This window comes from Taudactylus pleione, unplaced genomic scaffold, assembly GCF_031769625.1.
Source record: "Taudactylus pleione unplaced genomic scaffold, aTauple2 ptg000667l, whole genome shotgun sequence".
Classification (NCBI taxonomy): domain Eukaryota; kingdom Metazoa; phylum Chordata; class Amphibia; order Anura; family Myobatrachidae; genus Taudactylus; species Taudactylus pleione.
In genome coordinates, this window is record NW_028285069.1 from 3,980,824 (window position 1) to 4,008,220 (window position 27,397).

The 27,397-nt window shown below is 44.5% G+C and overlaps 1 protein-coding gene across 1 annotated transcript in view; it reads right to left on the bottom strand.

The window, feature by feature from the left end:
• The window catches only part of FAT3 (FAT atypical cadherin 3), a 467,371-nt gene that overhangs the window by 88,226 nt on the left and 351,748 nt on the right, over positions 1-27,397 (bottom strand). The window contains exons 11-13 of the mRNA XM_088455722.1: positions 18,272-18,468; positions 15,326-15,479; positions 12,236-12,469 (exon numbers count right to left, since the gene is read on the bottom strand). Of these exons, the coding sequence (XP_088311848.1) occupies positions 12,236-12,469; positions 15,326-15,479; positions 18,272-18,468 (585 nt within the window). The remainder of the gene's footprint in view (positions 1-12,235; positions 12,470-15,325; positions 15,480-18,271; positions 18,469-27,397) is intronic.

Here is a 27,397-nt window from a genome sequence, read left to right on the forward strand (position 1 = left end):
GTTAATCCTCAATAGTGGAATCCAGAATAATGTCCAGCTCTGTAAGAATATAATTACCAGCTTGTTTGGAGCATAATCACATCCTAGTGAGTAGGTTGGAAGCCCAGGAAAGGTGTAGAATTGGAGCGATGCCGCTTGGAGTATAATAAGAAGTGCCCGTCCGGGAATCCACGATGAGGTGCTTGATTGGAGCGGGCAGTGACAGTTGGGTGCTAGACGTGTTTCGCTGTGGAGAGCCCACAGCTTCCTCAATAGCTCACAACTACACTACAGGTCTTGGAACGTCTCTGATTCAGCTCTGAGGGACCTATTATTCATCAACACTAAAATAAGGGTATTAAGGACATTTTCCTTAATTACTGTTATTTTAGTATTCATGAAGACACTTAACACAGGAGATATCACTGATATCTCCTGGTTAAGTCCGCCTGCGTTAATTTCCACACTCCCCATACATTAGTACATTAGTATGGGGATATGGAAATTGGGCTATTCTACAAATTCCGAAAATTATGTATTTTCGGAATTTTATGGTGTTACTATCCGCCACTCTGAGGTGGGGTACAGCGGGTTACACTTACTGGTCCTCCGCATGCTCCCTCTGTCGCTCTGGTCCCTTCCTAGGCTCCATCTGCTGCTCTGTGTTCTCCCAGCATTGCAGCTGTGAGAACAAATAAAGTTTAAAAAAAATAAAATAAAATCTTCCGCCCCCTCTGCCTGTCCGTGCTGTCTGCTGCAGACCGAGGCCGGACGGGAGGTCGGGATCCACAACTACAGCCGGCCAGGTAAGTGATGGGGGGGAGAGGACACAGAATTATCGTAGGTATAATCTGTGCTGTGCATGCGCCGCTTTTGTGAATGGAATGGCGCATGCGCAGCACTGATTACAGCTGCGGTAAGTTAGTGTAGATAGAGATAACTATCTATTTCCCGAAAAGCTGTCATCGCAAAAAACGACAGCTTTTCGGAATAGATAGTTATGGGGAGGAGGAATGATGAATTCCTCCGGTAATTAGGTAGAACTCCATGCGAATTCTAAACCTAATTACCTCCAGAGAATTTTTAGTTATAATGAATAGGCCCCTGTGTCCTCGGCGGAGCTTCCTAGCTGTACCGCTGTATTACAACTTCGGTTCTCCTCAGCGTGTGGTGTTAGGAAGCAACTGACGAGGAGGAACGGAGTGCACATAGCTAAATGCAGTGCTCAATGTTTTGTAATAGTTGTGGGTGCCCTCTGTGTATGGGGGCCCCAGGACGACCGCCCCTTCTGCCTTGCCTATAATCCGGCCCTGTATGTGACAACCCTCACAAATATAGGGCTCCATTTACAAACGAGTTTCAGCTGTTGCACATGAAAAACAACACTTCATCCTATTTAGTAATGCACGTTTAGGGTTTGGGCATAATAGCGCTATTTGTTAGCGTTTTATCATGAGAACAAATGGCAACCTTACTAACGAACGGTAATGATAACTTACCATTCGTTTTCCTTTAATGAACTCGCCAGTTGCTGGCTTCTGATAAACAGCGCTCACAAGCGCCGTGGTCCGTCCTCTCTCCTCCCTCCCCCCACCTGGAGTGTACAGTATCCGGCACCTGACCCTTCTCTCTCTCTCTTTCCCCCGTAGAGTGCACATCACCCGGCACCCTCCCACCATCAGTAGCCAGCGGCCCCCCTTCCACCCTCCCGCAGCAGCACTCGGCTGTCTCCATCCCTGCGAGACAGCGGCAGCAGCCTGTCTCTCCAGCCCAGTAAACAACACCGTGTGCAGGGCTTGGAAGGAAGGTTGCTGCCGTTGCCAAGCAGGGGTCATAGTCGTACAGTGCATCCATGCGCTTAGCCGATGGGAAGCCCACACCCTGCCCCACCACTGCGCATGCGCTGGACGTAACCCTCACTGCGCATGTGCAAAGAATAGAAGTTGGAGAAAAAAAAAAATCGTCAGCGCTATCTGCATAAGAAAAATAGCGCTGACAGGGGCAATCTTCATTAGCGCTCGCACCTAGGATGTGTTTTCATAAATACACATTAAAAAATGAAAAATAACGCAGTGAACCATAATGAAAATTATCACTGCAAGTAGAACTCGTTAGTAAATGGAGCCCATAGGGAGGTGTGAGGTACAATAAACCCCCTATACCTCAGTATTTCAGGGTTATAATGAAAGACAGGGAAATGTATAAGCTTAGCATCTTATACAATGTCACATACAATGCAGAGCTTAAATTATAACGGCAGTGGGCACTAAATCAACTATACAGACCACAGTGGCTGGTAGGAAATAGCGCTGTATAACCTGGCTCCTGGGAGAGGTATACAGGGAGACCGGACCCAGCGTTCCCGGAGACCTGAGGCTATAGCAGAAAATGGCTGCCGTGAGTCTCTAAGGGAGAGGCCGCAGGGAGACAGCTTCATCCCTATGTTGTCATCAACCACCGGGTGCCTGGCCTGTTTCTTTCCCCTGCGCCAGTATAGGTTATGCCCTGGTGGTCCAGTGGAATCCCGGACGAACCGTGTCCACATCATCGCCTCCGGTCTGTCTCCTGAGACCGGAGGTAAGACTGCGCATAGATGCGGGGACCCGCCTTACCTGTCCCCTTGAGTCCCGGCTGCAGTCTGTGGTCCGAGGAGCCCTGATAGCTAGGTCCCCCCGGAGCCCCGCCTAGAGTACCTAGCCAAGGCTGGATTTGCGGAGCCGCGGAGGGGTGATGGAGTAGCAGTGCACACGTCCAGCGGACTGTCTAGCGCTGCTTGCTCTGTGAAAAATGAAATTAAAAATAAATAAATCATGAACGTAAAGCTTGAGCTGATTTGCAGCAGCCCCACTGTTCTAACGGTGATCCAGCTGCTGCCGGACACCAACGAAACTGAGTTGCCTTCAGGCTGTGGGCGGGGTATAGGGGGAAGGACCGGAGGATCCCGGGATAGGAAAAAGCTTTGTTGTTGGTGTCTGGTCTTCCAAGTACCACCTACACCCCATTGTCTCCATGTGGAGCCCTGAAGAAAAAAATATATCTTTTTCGGACCCTTAATAGATATAGCACACATGTATCAAATAAATATACACACATATGTTTAAAACTGAAATAAAACAAAACACAATTTATACATGAAGTATGTATCTGTTAACGCACTTGGGAATGGATTCATACAGTAGATTTACTCTGCTAGATAAGACACCTGCTACCGGCTTCTGTGATCCGTTGGCTGTGTCCAGATACGCAGTATCAGATCTTCAGAGTGAACATCAGACATGTGAGTAGTCCGCAGGTTACTCAGGATGTCCGGGTAAATCACGCTGCCATGGCCATTGAAGCTGCGTCCAAGGATGCGGCAACTGTCTTCCACATGCCCAGAAAATGGGGCCAATATTCCCCCGTTTTCTGGAACACTCCCCGTCAATCAAGCTGCAGCTTATTGGGGCACTGTGACCAGCGTTGCAAGACCTGCTCTGTACATGCTCATTGCACCTGTGCAGATTATTAAACATCTGAGATTTACGTAAATATTGGATTTAGGTAAATCTCCTGCTCAGGCCCTTTACAAAGGTGCTGCTTACAGCTCGTGGTGCCATATAAATATAGGATATTAGTAATAGGTCATTTATAAAAATGTGTCCAAATGTCCGTAATGCAGTAAGTCGCTGTCTCTGCTGGATCTGTGGGGATCTGTGGACTAATGAAAAGTTGGGTCTCTGAAAATATGAACAAACTTTAATAAAGGATTCAGCGAGGAGTTTCCACGGAGAATGACACAACCTTAGCATCCTACCATGTTGCAATTAAGGTGTATTTTTTTAGACACCTTCTGTAGCGCTTAAACTTCTGTCAATTCCACCAGGTCTCCTTTTGAACTACAGATCACTTTGTGAGAAAAACGTCTTTTCAAAAATGGAAAGTCTACAGAAATGTCATTTTAATAGCATCAGTAAAAGAATATACAGTATCTTGATGATACAGGCATCTTTTTGATTAAACTGCTAACACTGAAAGTTCAGGCAGAGGTGGCTGGTACAAAAAAAAAAAAACGCTCCAGCTTCAGGCTATAACTTCTCTGACAAATCAAGTAGAACTTTGCTCAAGTAAAAAAAAAATGGCTTTGTTCTTTTAGAACAATTACCAGTAAATATTTGCATTTTTTTCCCTCTTGAAGTGCCTGTCTGGTATAGGAATCTGCTAAATATCAGTTCATACAAGAAAACAAAGTTTGTTATTTTTTTTCTTTTTTTTTTGTTACTGGTATACTAATCAACTTTTTGATACGGACCAGCACAGTGGAACATAGGATCACAAGCCCTTTTTCTGCTAATCACAGCTGGATTGAGAACCCTTGGGGCCCTAGGCAAGGTAATGAGACCTACCCAACACATCTGTTAGCTAAGCTCTGCTCGCAAGTTTTGGGGACCCTTTCTTAATGTAAAAGACCCATATGATGATCTAATGTGTCATCTTTCACAACCCGTCCCCACCCCAACCCCATCGCGTGTCTGCCACAGGAACCAGCTAATTGGTGGCCAGCCCTAGGGGAGTGGGCGGGGTTGACCGTTTTAGGTCAGGACGTGTCTTGATAATCCAGAGCAGGTCCCTGGAACACCAAATCTGAGGCCTCGCACAGAACAAGAGAGTGCGTTATACGGATATTCAAAAAAATGCAGGCCTTTGAAGGCAAGCAAATGGGTCCCTATGGGCCACCAGGCTTTAGACGGGTATCTGTATTGGATAACTGGTGATCCGGCCCTTCTGGTAAATGACCGTACTGAGACCCATGCTCTGTACTCAGAACAGCAGAGTAGGCTACATCTTTTGGGAGTAGAGTGCGGGCCTTGGAGTGTTAACCTGGCCCCTCCTCACACATCTGGGCCTCAAAGTGTCCGCACCTCCTGCAGTGGTGGTATTTGTGGTATTTTTGCCTTGTAGGAGGCAGTGATGGAAGTTGGGATTATTTTAAGGACCTCCTATGTGGCCTTTGATCAGAAGACTGCAAATAAGACTCGTTGATATACCTTGTTTTGCCATTTCGCTGTGTATCTGCTTAAGAGCTCATCCAGGAGAATATTTTATTAGGCAGTTCTCCGAATGGAAACTATTGCCTCTGTCAACTATTGATCGTTATGTTTAACTACTTATACTGTTCACACAAACAGCAGTGAAATAAGTGATCGCCAGAAACATTTGCTGACGGCAGCTTTGTCATAGAAACATAGAATTTGACGGCAGATAAGAATCACTTGGCCCATCTAGTCTGCCCCATTTTTAAACATATTGTTACCTCAACCCTTATTGATCCTTACTTCTTCTGATGGATATACTTATGTCTATCCCATGCATGTTTAAATTGCTCTACTGTCTTAGCGTCTACCTCCTCTGATGGGAGGCTATTCCACTTGTCCACTACCCTTTCTGTGAAGTCATTTTTCCTCATATTTCCCGTGAACCTACCACCCTCCAGTGTCAGAACATGTCCTCTTGTTCTAATACTTCTCTTTCTTTGAAGAATGTCTTCTCCCTTTACCTTGTTAAAACCCTTTATATATTTGAAAGTTTCTATCATGTCCCCCCTTTCCCTTCTCTGCTCCAAACTATACATATTAAGATCTTTTAGTCTTTCCTGGTACGTTATGTGGTGTAGACCTTGCACCATTTTAGTTGCCCTTCTTTGTACAGTCTCTAATGTATTAATATCCTTCTGGAGATATGGCCTCCAGAACTGAACACAGTATTCGAGATGACCTATACAGTGATATTATCGCTTCTTTCTTTCTACTACTGATTCCTCTCCCTATGCAACCAAACATCCTTCCTCATAGCTTTGTTACAATGTTTGCTTGCCTCTAAGTCACCTGAAATAGTGACTCCTAGATCCCTTTCCTCTTCAGTACTTTCCAGTATAGAGCTATTAATACTATATTTAGCCTTTGGATTTTTGAGACCCAAGTGCATGATCTTGTATTTTTTGGCATTAAACTGTAGTTGCCACGTTCTTGACCATTCCTATAGTTTACCTAGATCATCAATCATTTGTTTTACCCCTCCTGGTGTGTCTACCCTGTTGCATACCTTTGTGTCATCGGCAAAAAGGCATAGTTTCCCTTCAATACCATTTGCAATGTCACAAATAAAGATATTAAAAAGCACTGGTCCAAGTACAGATCCCTGAGGTTCTCCACTGGTAACATTTCCCTCCTGAGATTGCACTCTGTTTACTACAACTCTCTGTTTCCTATCCTGCAGCCATGATCTTATCCATTCAACTATCTTTGCATCCAATCCCAAGCTTTCCAGTTTATTTAACAGTCTGCGATGTGCAACAGTGTCAAAAGCCATAATAAAGTCTAGATAAGCTATATCTATGGCCCCCCCTTTATCTTTTTCCTTAGTAACCCAGTCAAAAAAGTCAATAAGATTTGTTTGACATGATCTCCCCCCAGTAAATCCATGCTGTTTGGGATCCTGCAAATTGTTGGATTTGAGATAATCTAAGACTCTTTCTTTTAAGAGTGTTTCCATCAATTTCCCCAACTACTGATGTAAGGCTCACTGGTCGGTAGTCACTGGTCGGTAGTAGCTTGCCTCGTCCTTGCTTCCACTTTTGTGCAGTGGGACAACATTTGCTCTTTTCCAGTCCTCTGGAATGACTCCAGTAGCTAGTGACTGGTTGAATAATTCTGTTAATGGTGTTACCAGCACCCCTTTAAGCTCATTTAGTATCCTTGGATGTATCCCATCTGGCCCCATTGATTTATCCACTTTCAGTTTTGAGAGTCCTGTTAGGATCTTCTCCTCTGTAAATGTGCTTGTTCCTACCTCATTTTTCTGATTACACCTGCAACTTATCTGTGGCCCCTTGCCCTCTCTCTCAGTAGTGAATACTGAACAGAAATAATGATTAAGATGATCAGCTATTACATTGTCTCCCTCAACAAGACTCCCTCTCTCTGTCTTTAGTCTTTTTATTCCACCTTCTGTTTTTCTCCTTTCGCTTATATACTTAAAAAAAGTTTTGCCCCCTTTACCCACTGACTGTGCCATTTTCTCCTCAGCTTTAGCCTTTGCACATCTGATTACTTTCTTGGCCTCCTTCTGTTTTACAAGATACACCTCTTTGTCTTCATTACTTTGCGTCTGCTTGTATTTCCTAAAGGCCATCTTTTTTGAATTCACAATACTTGCTTCCTCTTTCCCAAACCACACCGGCTTCCTTTTCCTTGTGGCTTTCCTAACCCTTTTGGTACAAAGGTCTGTTGCCTTTAATATTGCACTTTTTACATTTTCCACCTCTCCTGCACTCCTTTCAAGTTCCTCCACTCTGCCAAAGATTCGCTTACACATCTTCCCATCCCTGCAATATCAGCCTTCCTAAAATCTAACACCTTTGTTTTTGTATGGGGTGAGTCAGTATCTGTCTTTATTCTGAACCATACTGCTTGATGGGATAAATGGTGATCATCCCCTTTTCACCGCCGGAAAACATTGTGCTATTCACTGTGTGTGGTATCCCTCATAAATAAAATGGCGAAATCCTGTTTACAGCTTAGAGTCTATGGCTTCTCCTTATTTTACACAGCTGTAGCTCTGGTAGGCTGATACTCTGCAGCTAGATGAGGCTCCTGTCAATATCACCTAGTGAACCTAGACGTTATTATTCACCAGTATATAATATTGCTAGCCAATCACTGAAACCTGAAATTATTTATCTAAATGACTTCTACTTTTATCGTACAGATGTGTCCACATATATCTATCCTCCGTGCGCTACACATAACACGGGAGCTCTGTGTGACTTGGTAGCGCTGAGCGTATTTTCGTGCAACATTTTACCTTCAAATGTATCTTATTCGCACATCGATACGAATAGTTAGCACAAGCAGCTTCTGCTGATTAAAATGACATGCAGCATGCCTATGTTCTGTGTGTGACTGTGGGTGTATTTGCATACGAAACGCTACGTTACAGTGTTACAGCCGCTGACACTGTAACGTAGCATTTCTCATGTAGATACACCAGCAGTTGCACACAGAACAATCAGCGTGCTGCATATCGTTTTAAGCAGCAGAAGCTGCTTGTGCTATCTATTCGCATCGCTGTGTGCGAATAAGACGCATTGGAAGGTAAAAACTCGCACAAAAAGACGCTCAGCGCTACCAAGTCACGCCACGGCATGGCGCGATGAGAAGAGCTGTTTAACGCTTTAACTTTAGAATGTAAGCTCTTACGAGCAGGGCCCTCTATAATCTTGTGCGTCTCCCTACTTTAATTTAATCTACTTCTTACTCCCCATTAGGGCACCTAACACTTGGCTGCTTATGCTCTGCTGCTTATCTGGGTGTTATGGTCGCTAATGTAGCAATGTATATTATCCATGTCCTGGTCCTGTATTGTATTGTACTGTAAGTCTTTGGTCACGTAATTGTTTATGTACTTTTTAAGGCGCTGCGGAACACTTGTGGCGTCATATAAATAAATGATAATAAATGATAATAATAATGTGCAAGGAGGCTAGATGTATGAGGACACATTTGTATAAAACAGAGGGCCTGATTCAGACCCGGTCGCTAGATGCGTACACTCGCACTGAGCATATGCAAATTTTCCAAATTGGCGTCATGGGATGCGATCGCTCGCCAAGGCATAAGCACACCCACTTTGGCTATGCGAGCGATCGCTCTGGGTATGCAGACACCCATTAGCGTATGTAGAGACACCCACTGGCACACGCCATCTCCAGGAAGTGTATTAAAACACTGGTACATCGAGGACCATCGGATGTGAATGCAGTGCTTGTGGTAGCCTTACCATACCGCAAGCTCTGCGAGCATTTCAGTGTAAAAAAAAGCCAAGTGACGTGTACTATGACGCTGCCTGTTAATTATGCACGCCTCTAAAACGGCGTTGAAACACTCAGTTCGCACCTCCACTCCCCCGTTATTAGTGTCCTGTCCCTGTTACCACCCACAAACGGCCTCTCCTGTCACTCATTACACTGGGCTGTCTCTGCAGGGCGAGTGAGCGGTATGCGATCGCAGTGAGTAGTTTGCGCACGAGCAGAATGAAGCGTGCGCATGCTCGAATGCAGAACATCGGGCCGCTTGCGAGCGCATGCATATAGCGAACGGGTCTGAATCAGGCCCAGAGAACTTTGCATTATCACAGTATGAGAGATAAATTCATATCGTCCACATTTGGGGGGGGATAGAAGAGTCCAGATTCTCTAAAATTGAAGTTGAAATATATCAGACGCATTTTCAGCTGCAAAGTCTTAATTTGAGGGCTCTGTCCCACCTCTCCGATCAAGGTTGGGAGGTATGGTTAAACACATATTTGTGACATGCACAATTGGGATCAACGATCACTATGACCTCAGGTTACCACCAGGCACATGTGATACGTATTTAGTGAAAAAACATCTGTTTTCAATGCCCTTGAAGCATAAAATTGCCATATGCCTGCCAATGGTTTTAACTCTTTGAACGCTAGCTTCTTTATATTAATACCATCTTTATTTATATAGCACAAACTAAAGACTATTGGAAAATTTCATACTGTTTGGAAATTCAGTCATATTCCACCTGTGCCATGGCCCAAAATTGTACTGCAAACAATACAACACTGGGCCTGAGTCTCATCCATGCCCGCATCTTTTTTCGGTCGCGCCTCTGCGACTTTATGCAAGTAACGCTACAAAGCCCATCCCTGGTGTACATCTGTGGGTCCGAATGTGCAAGTACTGAGACGGACACTTTGAGCGTCTTAAGCTCACTTGCCTAATCTCCCGGAACGGCCGCGTGGCTCCGGAAAATCGTGTGTCGCTCCCTGACGCCCGGAGGAGTGGGCTTGTCTCCTTGCATGCCCCCACCCACCATCCATCAGCGTCCACTTTCCCCTCGCAGACGCCCAATTATACAATACAAGTGGGAGGTCCGGGGGAGGCGATAATACGATTCGCGCTCGCTAAATCGCGTCATCATCCCCTGCTGCACAATGCCGGTAATCTCGGATTGTGTGGCTGGGGCGGTTCTATGATGACGCGATCGTGCTGTCACACACCCCCAGCTATGCCCCCAAATGCGCATCTCGCCCCTTGCAACGCTCCCCATTGTGCCAACCTGGCTGGGGGGCAGCCAGATTTTCGGCAACTATGGTCTTAAGACCGCTCACAAGGAAAAACAAAATCACCAAATTTAAAATTTGTTTGTACTTTTAAAAAAAAAAATTGTTTTTTTTTGATGATTCCAAAACATGAGAAATTCATGACGACAATTTTCAAACTTTAGGAACGGTTCATCGAAACGTTCAAACGTCTTACGAGCATTTTACTGGAGAAACGGAGAATCAAGATTTGGCGTCAAAAATACACTGTACACAAGCAAAAAGAAAGAACGATATGCTTTTCTGTGTCTTCTGATTGGATGGAAGATTTCTATAGCATCAGGATTCCTGAACACTAAATGGATCTGCATTGCAGTTTTTTTTTTTTAAACCGTAGCAAGAAAACAACACAAATAAATAGATGTATATCAAGCTTTTGTATAACTAGATGTATAACAAGCCTTTGCAAACAGCTGTGGCAGGATTTACTATAACAACTTGATAAAAGCACAAGAAATAAATGATATACTTGCTGACAAACTGAGCAGGATGATGATGCAAGCTTTTCAGACCACTGCGGCTTACTCATTAGACATGTAACAATCTCAAACACTAAACTCTAATATGCCTGACAAAATAATATAGGAGAGGGTGAAAGCTGTCAATGTAGCACTCTAAAGTCAGTCAATAAAATGATATTTATTAATGGAAAACTCCTCAGGAAATTGTCAGGGAAAATATATAAGTGGAACTTATTGCTATTCATAACTGAAACATGATGTGGCAGTGTCTTTTAAGTCCCAAATAGTCCATAGGGGTGTCCGGGCCATTGAGCTGAACAGGGCCTGGGTGTGGGAAGGTGTGTGGCTAAATCTGCAATGAAAATAATACTATGCGCGGTGCTTAATAGGGGGACATTTGCCCCCCTCAGCAGCTGACCCCAAGGCCTGCGCATTGATCCTTGTTCACTGAATTCCACTGACAAGGCAATGCTAGTTTCCGTATATGTTTTTGGTAACGGGCCCACTCATTATTAGGGGCCACATAGGGCCACCTAATATTCAGCAAACTCTAAGTTTGCTTGCGGGAGCCAACGCCATCTTCAGATGGCATTGGTTGCCGAAGCCCAACTTCTATCTATGGGAAGGAGGTCCAGGGTTGCTAAGAGGGTTCAGAACGTATCCCTCCGCCACCTTAGCACAGCGGCATGCATACAAGGCCGGACGGGCACTGGTAAGTAATCGCTGCTACTTCGGCAGCAGAATTACTGACTGTGTGGACCGCTGCTTTCGGAAACAGCTATCCCTGCAACGGAGCAGTATTGAATAGCTCCAGTAATTAAGTATCCACCGCCTCAACTCGCGGCGAGTTGGATACTTAATCAATGGCCCCTATACAGATTGGTTGCAAGCTGCAGTCGCAACCAAACAGCTCTCAATGCGCCTGGTCCCGTGAGACTGTGCTAGCGCCGGGCATCTTTTTTTCACCTAGGTTACAATGCGATACGACTTGGACGCACCAGGAGACTTTGCTGATTAATTTGCTATTTGACACTTGTATATCTGTGTGGGACAGTCTCTCAATCAGCATGCACAGTGCCACCATGCAGGGGCCACACTTTCCTCACAAAGTTCCGTTTACAATTTCAGTCGCACACAGATATCCAAGTGTCACATATCAAGTTAATCAGCACAGTCTGCTAGTGTGTCATAGTCGCATGTTTTTTATGGTCCCGTGGAGTCTTAATGGACCAGTGGCAGTTCCAGAAGTGGGGCCGCAGCGCAGTTCATTATTCAAATAGGGGAGCCACACCAACTGCCACCCCAGGCAGCCAAACATAGCTGGCCGGGACTCACTGGCAGTTGGTGTTCCCCTATTTGAATTTTGAACTGTGCCGCAGCCCCAACTCTGGAGCTGCCAATGCTGGTTACCAACTTTAAAGCGGCAGGAGGACCAATTGTAGTTGCAACTTTTGATTCAGTACCTGGACCAAAAGTGGACAACCCCTTGACTTGCCCGGTACAGTATCACAGTATACTAGTTCAATAAATTTGTGGCAGGCAATTTATGTAGATACAACGGGCACCTTAAAAATGTGATTTGACTTGTAGAATAGGAGTTGATTTTAACATGACAATTGTTTACTCACCCACATCCGGGTCGTTGGCCTGCACCCTAGTTAGCAATGCTTTGGTTACGGTATTCTCGTAGACGCTGGCAGTGTAATAGTCTGAGGAAAACACCGGAGGGTTATCATTCACATCTTCAAGAATTAAACGAATTTTAGACTGGCAGAATCTTCCGCCTCCATCTGTGGCTCGAGCAATTAGATCGTAGACGGGGATTTTCTCCCGGTCTAAAGGGGCCAAGGTTTTCAGCTCACCTGTAATTAATTGGAAACAAAGGGCATTACTTGCAATTACACGGTAAGGGTTATGTTAGCGACATCTGGCATGTTACATCTCTGGTGCATCTGCAATTTCATTTCTCACCTTCGTACAAAGGAAGCAATTAAGTTTGGAGAAAATAAAATGACACCATGCTTTGAGAATAAGACCCAATAGATCTTTATTGTTTTGTCATATGTAGTTCTTCCAGCTCTGAAACCCACCTGCTTTACATTTAATTAAAGTAGATGAGGTCAGCCAAACGCAACAAGAGACAGTGGCTGCTTTATAGCTATGAGAAATCCCAGAAGTTCTACAATTTAGGATACTGGCCAAATAAGCAAATGTAAGGTTCCTTTTTCCCTCAAATGGAACCCTAATGCCCCCCCTACCACTGTCTTAACAAGATGTCTGTAACGTGGAAACATCTGACTCAGCAACCACGTTAGAAGATTTGCGGCAGCAAAATAAAGTTAGTGATAACGAAATAAAAGCCACTGGGGGGACGTACAGAAATGCCGTCAGTAAAACACCTCCATTTTACAAGCAGCAGTTACTGTTAACATCAATTTCTGAGGCTGTGAGGATGTCTAATCCTAAATTAAAGTGGACTCATCGCTATACACAGTGTGGAGCAGCCATTTTGTGAACCAATATTCTCAGAGGATGCTGAAACTTGGGGCCTGATTCAGAGCCGGACACTATTTGCGCTCGCTCGTCCAGAAAAAGAGGCTGGCTATTTAAATTAACCGTTCGCTCTTTGCGGTATGTTCACGCCTCTATGTCTGAACGAGCAAACAAAACATGCGAACGTAATTTTGAAAAAAACGCCCCCTGACCGCTCGCATCATACGTCATTTCCGCTATATATTAGATTAATCGAGTACATCGGACGGCGTATGAACTGCTCGCTATTCTTGTGGTTGGTTTTTCCTACCACAATCATGCGAGCAGTTCTAACTATAAAACAACCAAGTGACGTGGTTGATGACGCTGCTTTAGTAATTATGCACACCCTTAAAACGCCCGTTTTGACCTTTAGGCACGCCTGCGTTCTGATCTCCACTCCCCGTTTTCAAGCACCTTCCCCTGTTACCACCCACATATGCCTCATTCTGTCACTCAAAATAGCAGGTATTCGCTATTTAGCGAGCACATGATTTTCAGCCGCACTGACTGGTTCGCGCATGCGTAATAAAATCCGTACGCATGTGCAGTTGTGCGAACATTGGTCGGAACGAACGAGCGGCCGCTTACGAGCGGCTCTGAATCAGGCCCATGGTTCTGGCCATAAAATGGCTGAATCTGTTGTATGTAGGCCATGGATGCACTCCAAAGGCATGGTGCACTCAAAACTGAAGTTACATTGATACCAGAATACAATTTTTTAATAGTCTTTTATGAAGTCTGTAATGCAATTGTTTGTCTACCACACAAACTTGAGGGCCTTGTTAGTGCCTATGCATGTTTAAGTGACAGCTGTAGCTACCAATTATACTGTATGTAAGTAAAGCTGGGTACACACTTGTCGATATATTGTTTGTTTGAACGATGAACGATATATTGGTAGCGCATCGGCTGGTGTACACCCGGGATGTCTGTGAACAACGTTGGTTGCAGATATATCAGGCCGGCCCTGCAGCACAGCCGAAATATTATGCAGATATTTCATTACATCGGTCTGTGTCTACAGGCAACCTGCAGACCCATATGATGGTCGCAGCAACCGTCGACGATGACATCACTACCAGTTTCTGTGGCAATGGTAGGTGTGTATGTACAAATCGGTTGTGCAGAACACTTACCAAATCATTGTATCCATCAAACCAATCGGGTGGCTGGCCGACCCATTGCTCTTGTGTGTGCCAGGCATAACTCTAGATAGGGGCTGGTTTTGAGATAAGATTATAAATAGACTGCAGACAGCTCTCACCGGGAGTCCTAGATGGAGGTTTGCTAAGGGCACACCTGGTGGCAGCAGATGTACTGTCCAAAAGAGAACCTCAGGGGTCACCTTTTTTCGATAAAACACCATCACTTTTCATCGGATGTAATACACACGTCGTATCCATAGAGGCAGAGACTTGGGAACTCGCTAGCCAACATGCCAATTCATTTTGACTGGGAACAGTCTCTGTGAAGGCACCTTGACAAAAACTATTCCAAGTTCCAGTACGCAGCTGGCATGGTGGTGTCATCATTGCTGTACAGCCCGGTTGAGAAGGACCGTATCGGGAGGAGTATGGTGGGGGCAAGTTCCCGAGTCTCTGCCTTAATGTATTCGATGTGCTTGCATTACATTTAGGTCAGATGAAAAGTGATGGTGTTTATCGGAAAGGAAGACAAGAAATTATGACATGCGGTTCACCTTTGAAAGTTCCTGTAAGAATTTAATCATAGAGGGAATTTTTAATCTTGCGGTATCCAGATAGAAGATCAACAATGAATAGCTCGACAGTCAATAATTCGGCACCAGATGTTCGGCATGCAATAGGTCGACGGGACAAATTGTGTTGAAAATTTGTGTCGAACATTTGTCGACCTGTGTCAGTCGACATTTTGTCATTGTTCTATAGCCTGTCGACCATCTGATGTCAACCTATAGACTCAATGTTTTATACCACACCCAAATCTTGCTACTATTGTCTATATTGGGAGACTGGTGGACTCTTTTCCTGGTTGGCGTAGCTGTACTTAATTCAGTGCGTTTGAGAAGTAGATTAAATTGTATTTGTCCACACACATAGGTTATTTAATTAGGTAATAATGAACATTGTGGTCTGTCTAGGGCAAATATTGTGCAAGCAGTGCTTCCAGTAAAAGGCTAGGAGTGCTGCTGGGTCCTCACTTACCGCTCTCAGCATCTAGAAAGAAGTTTTCAGAACCCGGCCCATGGAGAGAGTATCGGATCTCAGCGTTGATTCCGATGTCCGCATCTGTCGCGCTTATTTTAAGGAGCATTTTATTTGGAGGAATGTCTTCTTGAAAGGACGCAGTGTTTATAACCTGTGGGCAGAAAATCACGTTGAGATATTTCTGCTCCAAATACCACTTTGCAGGAAATAATTTTAACATCTGGATTTTTTTGTTTTATATAGGAGGCAGAATGGTCGCAGAGTGCGACTCCGCTTGTCTCATAGGGCTTCCCAAAACGCAACACTCAGAAGACGAGTTCTGCCTATTGTAATTGGCTGAATAAAAATAACCAGAAACCTCAGTTTAAATATATTTGCTCACAATTTATAATTTTTTTGTATACATTTATACAGATGTGATCACATACATATTACCTCCATACGCTATAAGTCATGTTAAACATAACGCGTGAGCACCATATAACTCAGTAGAGCCGAGTGTCTTTTCGTGGAAATTTTTACCTTCAAATGTGCCATATTCGCAAACTGATGCAAATAGCAGCTTCTGCTGATTAAAATGATATGTGGCATACCTATAATCTGTGTGCAACTGCGGCTGTATCTGCATGCAAAATGCTACGTTACAGTGTCAGCGGCTGTGACACTGTAACGTAGCATTTCGCATACAGATACACCCACAATTACACGCAGAATATAGGCAAGCCGCATACCATTTTAATCAGCAGAAGCTGCCTGTGCGTCCTACTCACATCACTTTGCGAATAAGATGCATTTTAAAGACGCCTTGTAAGGGAAAAGCTGCACATAAAAGACGCTCGGCGCTACGAAATCACACGGCGTACGTGCGTTATGTGTAACGTGACTTGTAGATCACAGAGGATAGATGTATGTGGACACATCTCTACAGCTGTTTTTTAACAAATTTTTAAAAGTGGTTTAAAATGCCACAAAGCTCTACTTACAGACATTTTTCTGCACCCCACTTGCTTCTATTATTTTGTTACTGTTATTGTAAAAATGCAAAAAACAGGCATTGGACATATTTTAAGAGCCCAAAATACTTTGCTTTTGCCCACTGCCAAACATCAATACTGTTATCCAATATTAGTTTGCACTTTTTTGGGGTAGAGGCTGATTTTCCCCTTTTACCCCACACTTAACGCGCTTATTACCAGCAAGAATATTACCGTGCAACCACCGGAATAAGTCTTTTACAATTGAATTGCAAATTAAGCAGGAGCGCACATACACACTGTAAGTGGAATTACTGCGCGATATTAAGTCAAGCGACGATAAACATTGATTTTACCACGTCTAATTGAATTCAGACAATTTTCAAAGTTCAGCGAGAGATAACATTGTGAGAGATAAAGTACCAACCAATCAGCTACTAACTGTCATTTTTCCAACATAGGCTGTATAATGTAAGTTAGAAGTTGATTGAGTGGTACTTTATCGTAAAATTTTGATAAATACCCCCGTCTTATAATCAGTAAACCAATCAAGTAGAGAAAGTTATTGCAAATGACATTGGCTAACCTGGAAACAGACTTTAGTAGGAATTCTGGTTTTCACCAGGAACCTATGCAGTATGAAACACAACTATTAGGCCAGTCTGGTGACATCAGCGATAGCAATTGTCTGTGCGGAAGCAAGTGCAGAGAGCCAGGTGCCTCTAAACATTGTCCCAGCATACATGGACTGGCAGCGGATCCCAGCATTACCCTATTTTCTGTGCTTGGGTGCAAACTAGTAATCCCATAATCAGGAGCATTGAGCACAAGGATATAACGGAACACCAAAGCACAGGATCAGGGTCCAAATATACAGCCAAAAGTGCTAGGACAGGAACACAGGTAGAGGAGTTCAGACAGCAAAATAGGGATGGCCGTTGACCATCAATGGTTTACTGTCGCTGGCTGATGGTTTTGACATCCATGAAAAACCCCATCCATAAACTGTTCTGAGCATGCACAATAGCAGTTCTGATCATTTGTGCATATGAAGACCCAAACCATTGGCCATTGATGGTCATCCTGTTGATGGACGACTTTGCAATAAAGGTACAGAGGGGGTCATTCAGACCCGTTCGCGAGCAAAGGACGCTCGCAAATGGGTCGATGTTGCCCCACTGCGCATGCACACGACGGAGGGAGCTCCGTCGTGCACATGCGCGAGACCCGGATAGCGACGGGCTCTCCGTCGCTCCAGGTCTCGCACCAAAGCGGGCGTGCTGTCGATGTTGATTGACAGCACGCCCCCTTTGGTGGGCGTGCCGGGGGCGTGACTGCCAGACGGAGGCGTTCCCATGGGAACGCCTACCGTCTGAGTCCGGCCCCACTGACATCAGTAATGATGTCAGTGGGAGTGATTTTGGCTCTGATAGAGCCAAAATCACTCCTGGGCTTGCGGAAGCGAGACCCTACCGCAGGGTCTCGTCGCAAGCCCGATGGTCGCGATGGTCAAAGACCATCTTTTTGGCCGCTCGCATAAGCTGTGGGTGGTCACCCACAGCTATGCGAGCGGCCAGGAGGCCGCTCCAAATTTAGCTGGGACGGCCCTGATTCGGAGCGAGTGCTCTGGTCAGAGCGTTCAGCTCTGAATCAGGCCCAGAGGCCGCTGCTTGGACACTAAGCCCAACGGAGAATGTCATGCACCCAACGTCACTGCTATAGCACAGGCAATTGGAAAACAAAGCATCTCAGGCACATGGACAGATAAGTACGATAGGCGTGATCCCACTTTTCCTACACTTTAGCGGCAACATTTTCAGGAAAATATTGTATCTTAGTATCAGTGAGCCATGAAGGTTTTGTTTTTACATGACTGACACGCTCACTAAACACAGACATAGTGGAACAGGTCATTTACGTTAGAGAAACTCTTGCTTGCCTCCTAAGAAAGGATTATCTCCCACCATACCTGGTCACACACTGGGCTGTTGTCGTTGACGTCCGTTACAGAAACCTCCACAACACTCTGAGACACAAAGAGACCATCGGTGGCTGTGATGTTGAGATAGAACATGTCCTGTTCTTCACGGTCCAAAGATCTTTTCACGTAAACTTTCCACTCATTCTGTATCAGCCCTAGGGCAAACTTTCCCTTGGGGTTACCTCCTGCAGGAGAAGTAGGAAACCATTATTACTGTTGTGGTGGAGGCCCATTCATACAATGTCATACAGCCAGATTTGTATGCGGGTGATAAGTGAGTGTAAGATTTAGTGCCGAATCCCTGGTTAGCCGCTTACATTAACATCCAAGTCACAGAGAGAGATTTGTGACAATTACTCATTTTATCGGTCATGAAAACACGAGTATGGACTTCTTATCAGTCATCTACAGTAAATGTAACTATATCGAGGGAATAACCCGTAGATTGTAAGATTTCCAGCAGGGCCCTCCTCTTAACTCTGTCTGTTATTAGTTATTACCCAGTCTTGTTTTATAAATGTATCATCAGTTTTGTTCCCAATTGTAAAGTGCAACAGAGCCAAAAGCACTCCCAGTGACATCACTTGGTTCTGCAAAGTGGGGGTAGTGGACCTTTTAAAACCATAAACCATAAGGGCTTGTTCAGAACTCAGAAGTTGCTCACACTCCGCAACGCAGAACGCAACGTCAGCAAGGAACTTAGAAAATGTGTAAACTGTAGTGTCAGAGCAAAGCACTGGTCCGTTGTAGAACCGTCTAAGGGGTCTATTTACTAAGCTGTTTTAGGAGATAAAGTGAATGGTGATAAGGTACCAGCCAATCAGCTCCTAACTGCCATCTCACAGGCTGTGTTTGAAAAATGGCAGTTAGGAGCTGAATGGATGGTACCTTATCACCATTCACATTATCTCCTATCACAGCTTAGTAAATAGTATCCAACGCGTCCTGGGGCTATATTTACGAAACAGTGGCTTTTGTAAGTTGCAACTTCTAGGCGGGTTAAAGCTGAAAACTGAAAGTGGCACTAACATTCGGTATTAAGCACGCCGAGAATGAGCCACTTACAAATGCCGCCGCTTCATAAGTATCGTCTCTGGAGTAAGGAAATGCTGACAAAACGCTTATCTGAGCGCGCCACAATCCTGATTTCCACCTAACAAAACTTAGAGGCGTAGAACAATCACAGAAATCTCCACAGTATAATCATCTCTAAATTCAGTCTCATGAGACGGTGCACTTTGTCCTTGTATTAGATAACTAGAAAATGTCATTACTTCTTGATTATGCAAGTACAGAAAATCAGCAGATTCTATTAGGGGCTCTGCAATAAGTGTTATCGGACAGCTGTGCAGCATCCTTGATTATTAGGGGGAAAAACAAGTTGACGTGACTTAGGAAAGACGTGTCAGTACTAAATAGCCCTAACGAGGGGTCATTTGAGGAACAGTTCAAAGATAAGCATTTTAATTAGATAGAATTTATCAGGATGAAGGCTGGTAAGGAGGGCGAGAGATGAAGCAGAACAACCTTGTATTAGCCGGGAACACTGACATTGAAAGTGGCAATAACACTTTTCCACATCATTAAACGACACAGAGACAGATCCTTCATGGATAAGCTGGGATTTTTTTCTTTTTCAAGTCGCAGGCTATGTGTACTGTCTAAAATAGTTCTTAACTTGTTGTGGGTCACATAACATGCTGCCCTATCAATCGAAAATCACAGTATTGTTTTTATATTTGGGATATTTTTGTACTTTAAGGGCTGCAAGTAAACATAATGGCAAACTGCGTTTGCAAAAACATCTTCATCTTTAGAATGTGAGCTCTCACGAGCAGGGACCTCTTCCCTTCTCTTTACATTTTCTTCTACTCCTTACTCCCCATTAGGGCACCTAACACGTCTCTGCCAACTCCCGGCAGCTTATTGTGAGCGCTTTAATCGCTATTGCAGCAATGTATATAAATCGTGTCCTTGTCCTGCACTGTAATGTACTGTAAGTTACTTGTTTCTTGTTCACTTACTAGTTGTATGTACTATGTAAGGCGCTGCGGAACACTTGTGGCGCCATATAAATAAAGGATAATAATAATCTTTGCGACCTATTGTGAGTTGGTCGCATACGCAAGCGTGCAGCTGTGGCTTCCGCCCCTAAGCTGCAGCTCGCTCCCCTTGGGTCAGATGAGGCTGGATTCTGACTGGTGGGAATACATATGATATAGTAGGCCCAGAGCCGTAACTAGACTTTTTGGTGCCCTGTGCCAGAAAGAGCATTGGCGCCCCCATCATTTTTAAAAGGGACATAATGCACCCAAAAAAGGGCCATGGCCTCATGGGGAAGGGCCAGGGAAGAGATATGAGAGGCCAGGAGATGCTGGGGATGAAATAAGAGGAAGCTACAAGCAAGAATGATAATAAACAGAAATATGACAGGCCCAAACAGCGCCCCCTGACCTGTGGTGCCCTGTGCGATGGCACCGGCCGCACTACCCCAGCTACGGCCCTGAGTAGGTCTATCTACAGTCACTATGCCGTCAGGGGCACCGTAGAGCCCGTGCCAGCTGCTAAAAGGAATAAATGCCCCCCTTTGCAGCAATTATTTTTTTCATGGGCACTCCCCCCCCCCCCCCCCCAATTTGCCTAGTAGCCAAGTCCAGTAACTACGTAGGAAGAAAAAAGAAGGGGCTTTAGCTGCTTTAAGAGCATTTTAAAGTTACAATCATACTCTCCCAGAGTGGGGAAATCGTGTAGCGCTCCTGGCCGCCCGGAAGAGTAGGCAAATCTCACGGAGCCGGTCGCCACCTGCCCGCATTGTACTACTGCAGCTTTGTATGTTACACTTACGGGTCTATGTACTAAGCCTTGGAGACAGTTTAAAGTGAACAGAGATAAAGTACCAACCAATCAGCTCCTATCAGCTTGTGTAAAGTGACTGTTAAGAGCTGATTGGCTGATCCACTTTATCTGTCTCCAAGGTTTAGCACATAGACCCATAGGCACGTATTCAATTAGAGGTGAAAAGCTTTCGCCGATGCGCGGTTTTCGCCTGTTTCCGAAGTATCGCCCTAATCAATTCCAGGACGTTTTCGCCTAGGCGAAAACTCCATAGGCAGAAACAGGCAAAAAAAAGTTTCTCCACCCAAAGGCAGGAGCTAAGAAGTGCAAAATCCATATTTTGGGGTAAAAATGTGGGGACTTGGTTCAGAATCTTTTGGGCACCCCCCCCCCTAATGACTAATTAGGGAAAAAAATAAAAAATGTATCGTAATACCCCCTAAAAAGGCATGTCATTTTTGGGGTGAATATGTAAAAAATGTTTGAAAATGGGTTTTAGTATTGAGTCGGGGATTTTGGGGTGCTGTATGGATGGGACAGGCGTTTTTAGGATTGCAGGGGGCTGCAGCAGTTTTTTTTCTTAAGTTTTTTAAAATGCACTTTAGTGCTTTATTATTTACCCATTTAAATGTTAATTATTTTTCACCAAGTAAATTCCTTTAGATAATTTTTTTCACACTAATGCACAGGTGCATATAACAGACATTTGACTCAATTTAGGAACCCAAAATACTTTTATTAAAGCTATTAATATACTTCTTTATTGATTACCAGGGTCACTTATGCTTTTTTTGGGGTACAGACTGATTTCCTCAAAAAAAAAGTCCTTTTCGCTAGTTTCGCCATTCGCACGTCTGCGTTTTCACCTGGTTTGAAATTGAATAGGACGAAAAGCGGGAGCACGCAAAGTGAAAGTACGTGATAACTTCTCCTCAAAACAGGCAAATGAGGCGAACACATCGCGCTTATAGGCGGCCTCAGCTTTCGGCGCTAATTGAATACACGGGCCTTAGTCGCTAACAAAAAAGGAATGTTAGGATATTGCAGCTAAATAAACCTTTACAATCTGTAGTTTTAATAAGTGGCTCTAACGAGGTAAACAACACGGTAGGCGGCTTATATTTATCACACAGGTAAAATTAAAGCTCTCCATGTCTTTGTTTTACTATCAATTTATAGTGAATAGAGAACGTGCTGCTTAGGAAATAGGTTATATTTCCCTTGTAAGCAGAGGTGTCGAGTACTGTGTGATTCATTCACCATTGTTTGCGGAGCGCTGCACGCGCTATACTGAAATCATCTCTTAAGGACTGGCACTTGGAGGTCATAGAGAGCTCTGCTCCGTAGCTGCAGAGCTTCTCACTCTGTGAGCGGAAACGATGTACATTAATCATAACCCGTATATATGGAACGTTACAGCTATGAGTGTTCTGTGCTGTTTGTAAGATATACAGTACTGAGATCGTGGAGGGGCACAGACAGCAACCACGTATGTACATAATGATGGAGCAGCCTCTGTGAGGATACACAATGGTGTAAATTATTTTTATTTATTTATTTATTAACAGTTTCTTATATAGCGCAGCATATTCCGTTGCGCTTTACAATTGGAAACATTGATAGAACAAAACAGGGCAATAACAGACAGACATAGAGGTAAGAGGGCCCTGCTTGCAAGCTTACAATCTATAGGGAAACAGGCATTGATACACAAGGATAGGTGCTATATATATTGCAATTTGGTCTGGCCAGAATGCAGAGTTTCTTGGTGGGCTGCATGATCCAGTCACATAGGAATGTCGGCAAAATGTCAGGAGTATGTGAAAGAAAGACAATATGTGAGGTTATGTGTGGACTGTGAGAGGGGATGTGATCAGACATGGAAGCTATGAAGGTTATGTGGTCGGTTCTGGAATCTGATAAGCTTGTCTGAAGAGGTGAGTTTTCAGGGAACGCTTGAAGGATTGAAGAGTAGAGGTAAGTCTTATTGTGTGTGGTAAGGCATTCCATAGAGTGGGTGCAGCCCGAAGAAAGTCCTGTAACCGTAAATGGGAGCAAGTAATGCGTGGGGATGAGAGACGCAGTTCTTGTGCTGAGCGGAGAGGTCGGGTTGGGAGATATTTTGAGATGAGTGAAGAGATGTATGTTGGTGTAATTCGGTTAATGACCTTATGTGTAAGTAACAGTATTTTGTATTGAATACGGTAGAAAACTGGCAACCAATGGAGGGACTGACAGAGCGGGGCAGCAGACGATGAACGTTTGGCAAGGAAGATAAGCCTCGCAGCTGCATTCATAATGGATTGTAATGGCGATAGCCTGTTTTTGGGAAGACCAGTAAGGAGACTATTGCAATAGTCAATGCGGGAAATAATGAGTGCATGGATTAGAGTTTTTGCAGTGTCTTGTGTGAGATATGGTCGAATTTTGTATATGTTTTTTAGATGTATGTAACATGATTTTGAGACAGATTGAATGTGGGGAACAAAGGACAATTCAGAATCAAGGATGACACCAAGGCAGCGAGCTTGTGGGGTGGGGTGGATTGTTGAGTTATCAACAGTGATAAAGAGATCAGATTGGTAACTGTTATTGGCCGGTGGAAATATAATTAATTCTGTTTTAGAAATATTAAGTTTCAGGTAGCGAGATGACATCCAAGATGAAATGGCAGAAATACATTCAGTGACACAGACCAATACAGATGGTGATAAATCTGGAGAGGATAGGTAGATTTGAGTATCATCCGCATACAGATGGTACTGAAATCCAAAAGAGCGGATTAGTTTGCCAAGAGAGGTGGTATAGATTGAGAATAGCAAAGGACCTAAGACAGAGCCTTGCGGTACTCCAACTGATAGAGGTAGCGAAGAGGAGGCAGAATCAGAAAAACGAACAGAAAAAGAGCGATCAGATAGGTAGGAAGAGAACCAAGAAAGGGCTGTGTCCTTAAGACCTAGGGATTGTAATGTTTGTACGAGAAGAGAGTGGTCAACAGTGTCAAAAGCAGCAGAGAGATCTAGAAGAATTAGAAGTGAGTAATGGCCTTTAGCCTTGGCAGTGACCAAATCATTTACTACCTTAGTCAGTGCTGTCTCTGTGGAGTGCTGGGAACGGAAGCCAGACTGAAGTGGGTCCAATAAGTTGTGGGTGTTAAGAAAGTGTGTGAGGCGGGTGTAGACAAGTCTCTCCAGTAGCTTGGAGGGGCATGGGAGCTGGGAGATAGGACGGTAATTAGAGAGAGTGTTAGGGTCAGAATTTTGTTTTTTCAGAATGGGAGTAATCACTGCATGCTTGAACAGTGATGGAAAGATGCCAGTAGAAAGAGAGAGATTACAGATTTTAGTTAGGGTTGGGATGAGCACAGGAGACAGAGCTTTACTAATTTGTGAGGGTATAGGATCTAGAGGAGAGGTAATAGAGTAGGAGGATGAGAAGAGTGTAGATACTTCATCTTCATTTGTGGGGTCAAATGAAGAGAATGTGCCAGAGGGTTCAGGTAGGGAATTGAGTAGGTCACTAGCTGAGGAAGAGAATAACATTTCATTTCGGATATTATCAATCTTGTCCTTGAAATAGGAAGCAAGATCTTGTGCACAGATAGTAGCAGGTGGCTTGGGTGAGGGAGGGGTAAGAAGCAGTTTAAATGTATTAAAAAGTCGCTTGGGGTGCTAAGGAACAATATGTTCCATACAGAATGGCATTTTATTCCAATAACTGAATAAGAAGAATTGTCACAGCAGCAGGAGTTAATCTTGTGGGAGGCGGTGACCGTTCCACTCAGGTAATAATGGTAATGAAGGCACAACTGTACGTGACAGGGACAGTGACATGACGTGAGGACAGGGCTGCATTTGACAGGGACAGTGACATGATGTGAGGAGGGGAATGGAGGCTGCAGGAGTCCACAGACTGAGTGTTATCTAGTGCAAGGAGGAGTGTCCCCAGCAGCACAGAGTATATCAGGAGATGGGTAATGTGTTAGTGAGGACAGGGCTGCATGTGACAGGAGCAGTGAAATAATGTGAGGAGGGGAATGGAGGCAGCAGGAGGCCACAGACTGAGGGGTTTATTTACTAAGCAGTGTTAGGAGACAGAGTGAAAAGTGATAAGGTGCCAGCCAATCAGCTCCCAACTGTCATTTTTACAAACACAGCCTGTGAGATGGCAGTTAGGAGCTGATTGGCTGGCACCTTATCACTTTTCACTCTGTCTCCTAACACTGCTTAGTAACTAGACCCCTGAGTGTTATATAGTGCAAGGAGGAGGGTCCCCAGCAGCACAGAGTATATCAGGAGATGTGTTAGTGAGGAGAGGGCTGCATGTGACAGGGGCAGTGACATGATGTGAGGAGGAGAATGGAGGCAGCAGGAGGCCAAAGACTGAGCGTTACACAGTGCAAGAAGGGGGTTCCCAAGCTGCACAAAGTATATCAGGAGATTTATGAGGACAGGGCTGCATGTGACAGGGGCAGTGACATGATGTGAGGAGGGGAATGGAGGCAGCAGGAGGCCACAGGCTGAGAGTTATATAGTGGAAGGAGTAGGTCCCCCAGTAGCACAGAGTATATCAGGAGATTAGTGATGATGTTAGTAAGGACAGGGCTACATTAATTTACCACTTAAATCATGCTGGATAGTGCATCAGAATAGGAAGCTGTCCCGACAATGATTTTTCCCTTTTGTAACCTCATTCACCATTTGCTTATCATAGCGGAGGAGATTTTGTACTGCAGCTGTATGGCGAAAAAGCAATCTGAAGATGGCATTAGCCTTCGATGCAAAGCTTCAAAAAGGGAGGCATTTCATAGCTTGGTAAATTGGCCTAGACTACAGCACCCACCGAAGAACAATTTTCAGGAGGGATCAGAGGCATTTATACTGAATGGTAGGGACTTCTAATCACTTTCACTATGTTTACATTATTTAGGTGGCCTTGATGTCTACATATGGTAATAAGTTGCCTTATTTTTTAATATAGCAAATGAGTAATCAAAGTAAATTGGAGATTACTATTCATTTGGAATTTTCTCAAATAGTTTAGGCTCCTTGGGGTATATTTACTAAAGTGCCGGTTTCAAGAAGTAGAGTTGTTGTACATAGCAACCAATCAGATTATAGTTAGTATCTTCTAGAAGGTGCTAGATAAGTGATAAGTAGAATCTGATTGGTAGCTATGGGAAACATCTCCGGAGAGATTTCACAGATTCCAGCACATGCGTCACACAAAGAAATTGGTGGTTGCGTATGCGCCGGATCAGACATACACATAGACCGAGATCGCCAGTGCGGACTAATTGATCCTGTGAAATGGGCGTCTCATAAGGTGCCCATACATCTGATCGGTATCTCCGCGATCCTGCGACGCCATCGGAAATGCCGTCTGCCGGGTAAAAACGCCAGCGGACCAACATTGATGTTCAGTGAAATATTACATGTTAAATGTCCCCGATTTGACGATCGCGATCATTTATTGATCGCGATCGTCAAACCGGGAAAATCCAACATGTTGGATTTCTGTGATCCCGCGATGCTGGGTTGCAGCATCGCGGGATCGCGGCAATCTATTGCTGATGGATGGGCCCCAATAGGTCGGGTACTGAGCGGCGATCTTACGGAATCACGGAACTGTTCCATCTAGTGGGAGTGCAGAGACATGAAAGCCAACTTCAGCAGTGGGCAGAGATGCACCCGGCATGGGGTGGGTGCATGTCCCAGCTACCAAGGACGAAGGCTGCAGTAGCAGACGGAAAAACAGCAACTGGGACGGCATTTCACAAGCAGATGCATGGATGTTCGGCATACAACGAAGGATTCTCACATTTGCATACGCCCCCCCCCCCCCCACCCAGCAATTCTCTGCAATGCGCAATAGGTGTGGGTCCAAGATGATATCTCCACAACTACCACTCCCTCTGGGGGAGGTTGGTCTTCCAGTTTATTCGGGAGAGTGGGGCTGAGCATCCACTTGAGGGATACTGCTGTACGTTGATTCCACCATTTATACTATCAGTTTCCACTCACCAACCCTACAGTGTGATTTTCATAGGTACGAAGATCTATGGCTACATACCCATAAGATCAAACAATATCATGTGTGGCTATCCATCTGTTGTGGAACTACTAGTCCCAGCATACCTTAGCACTCTGAAACTGTTGTGCTAGTCCAAATTCCAGAGTCACACACTGCCGTCATCTGCTCCAAAGTACACAGACCATACTTGCCTACTTTTGAAATAGCATTTCAGGGAGATTGTGAAAGCAGCACCTATGAGCGCGT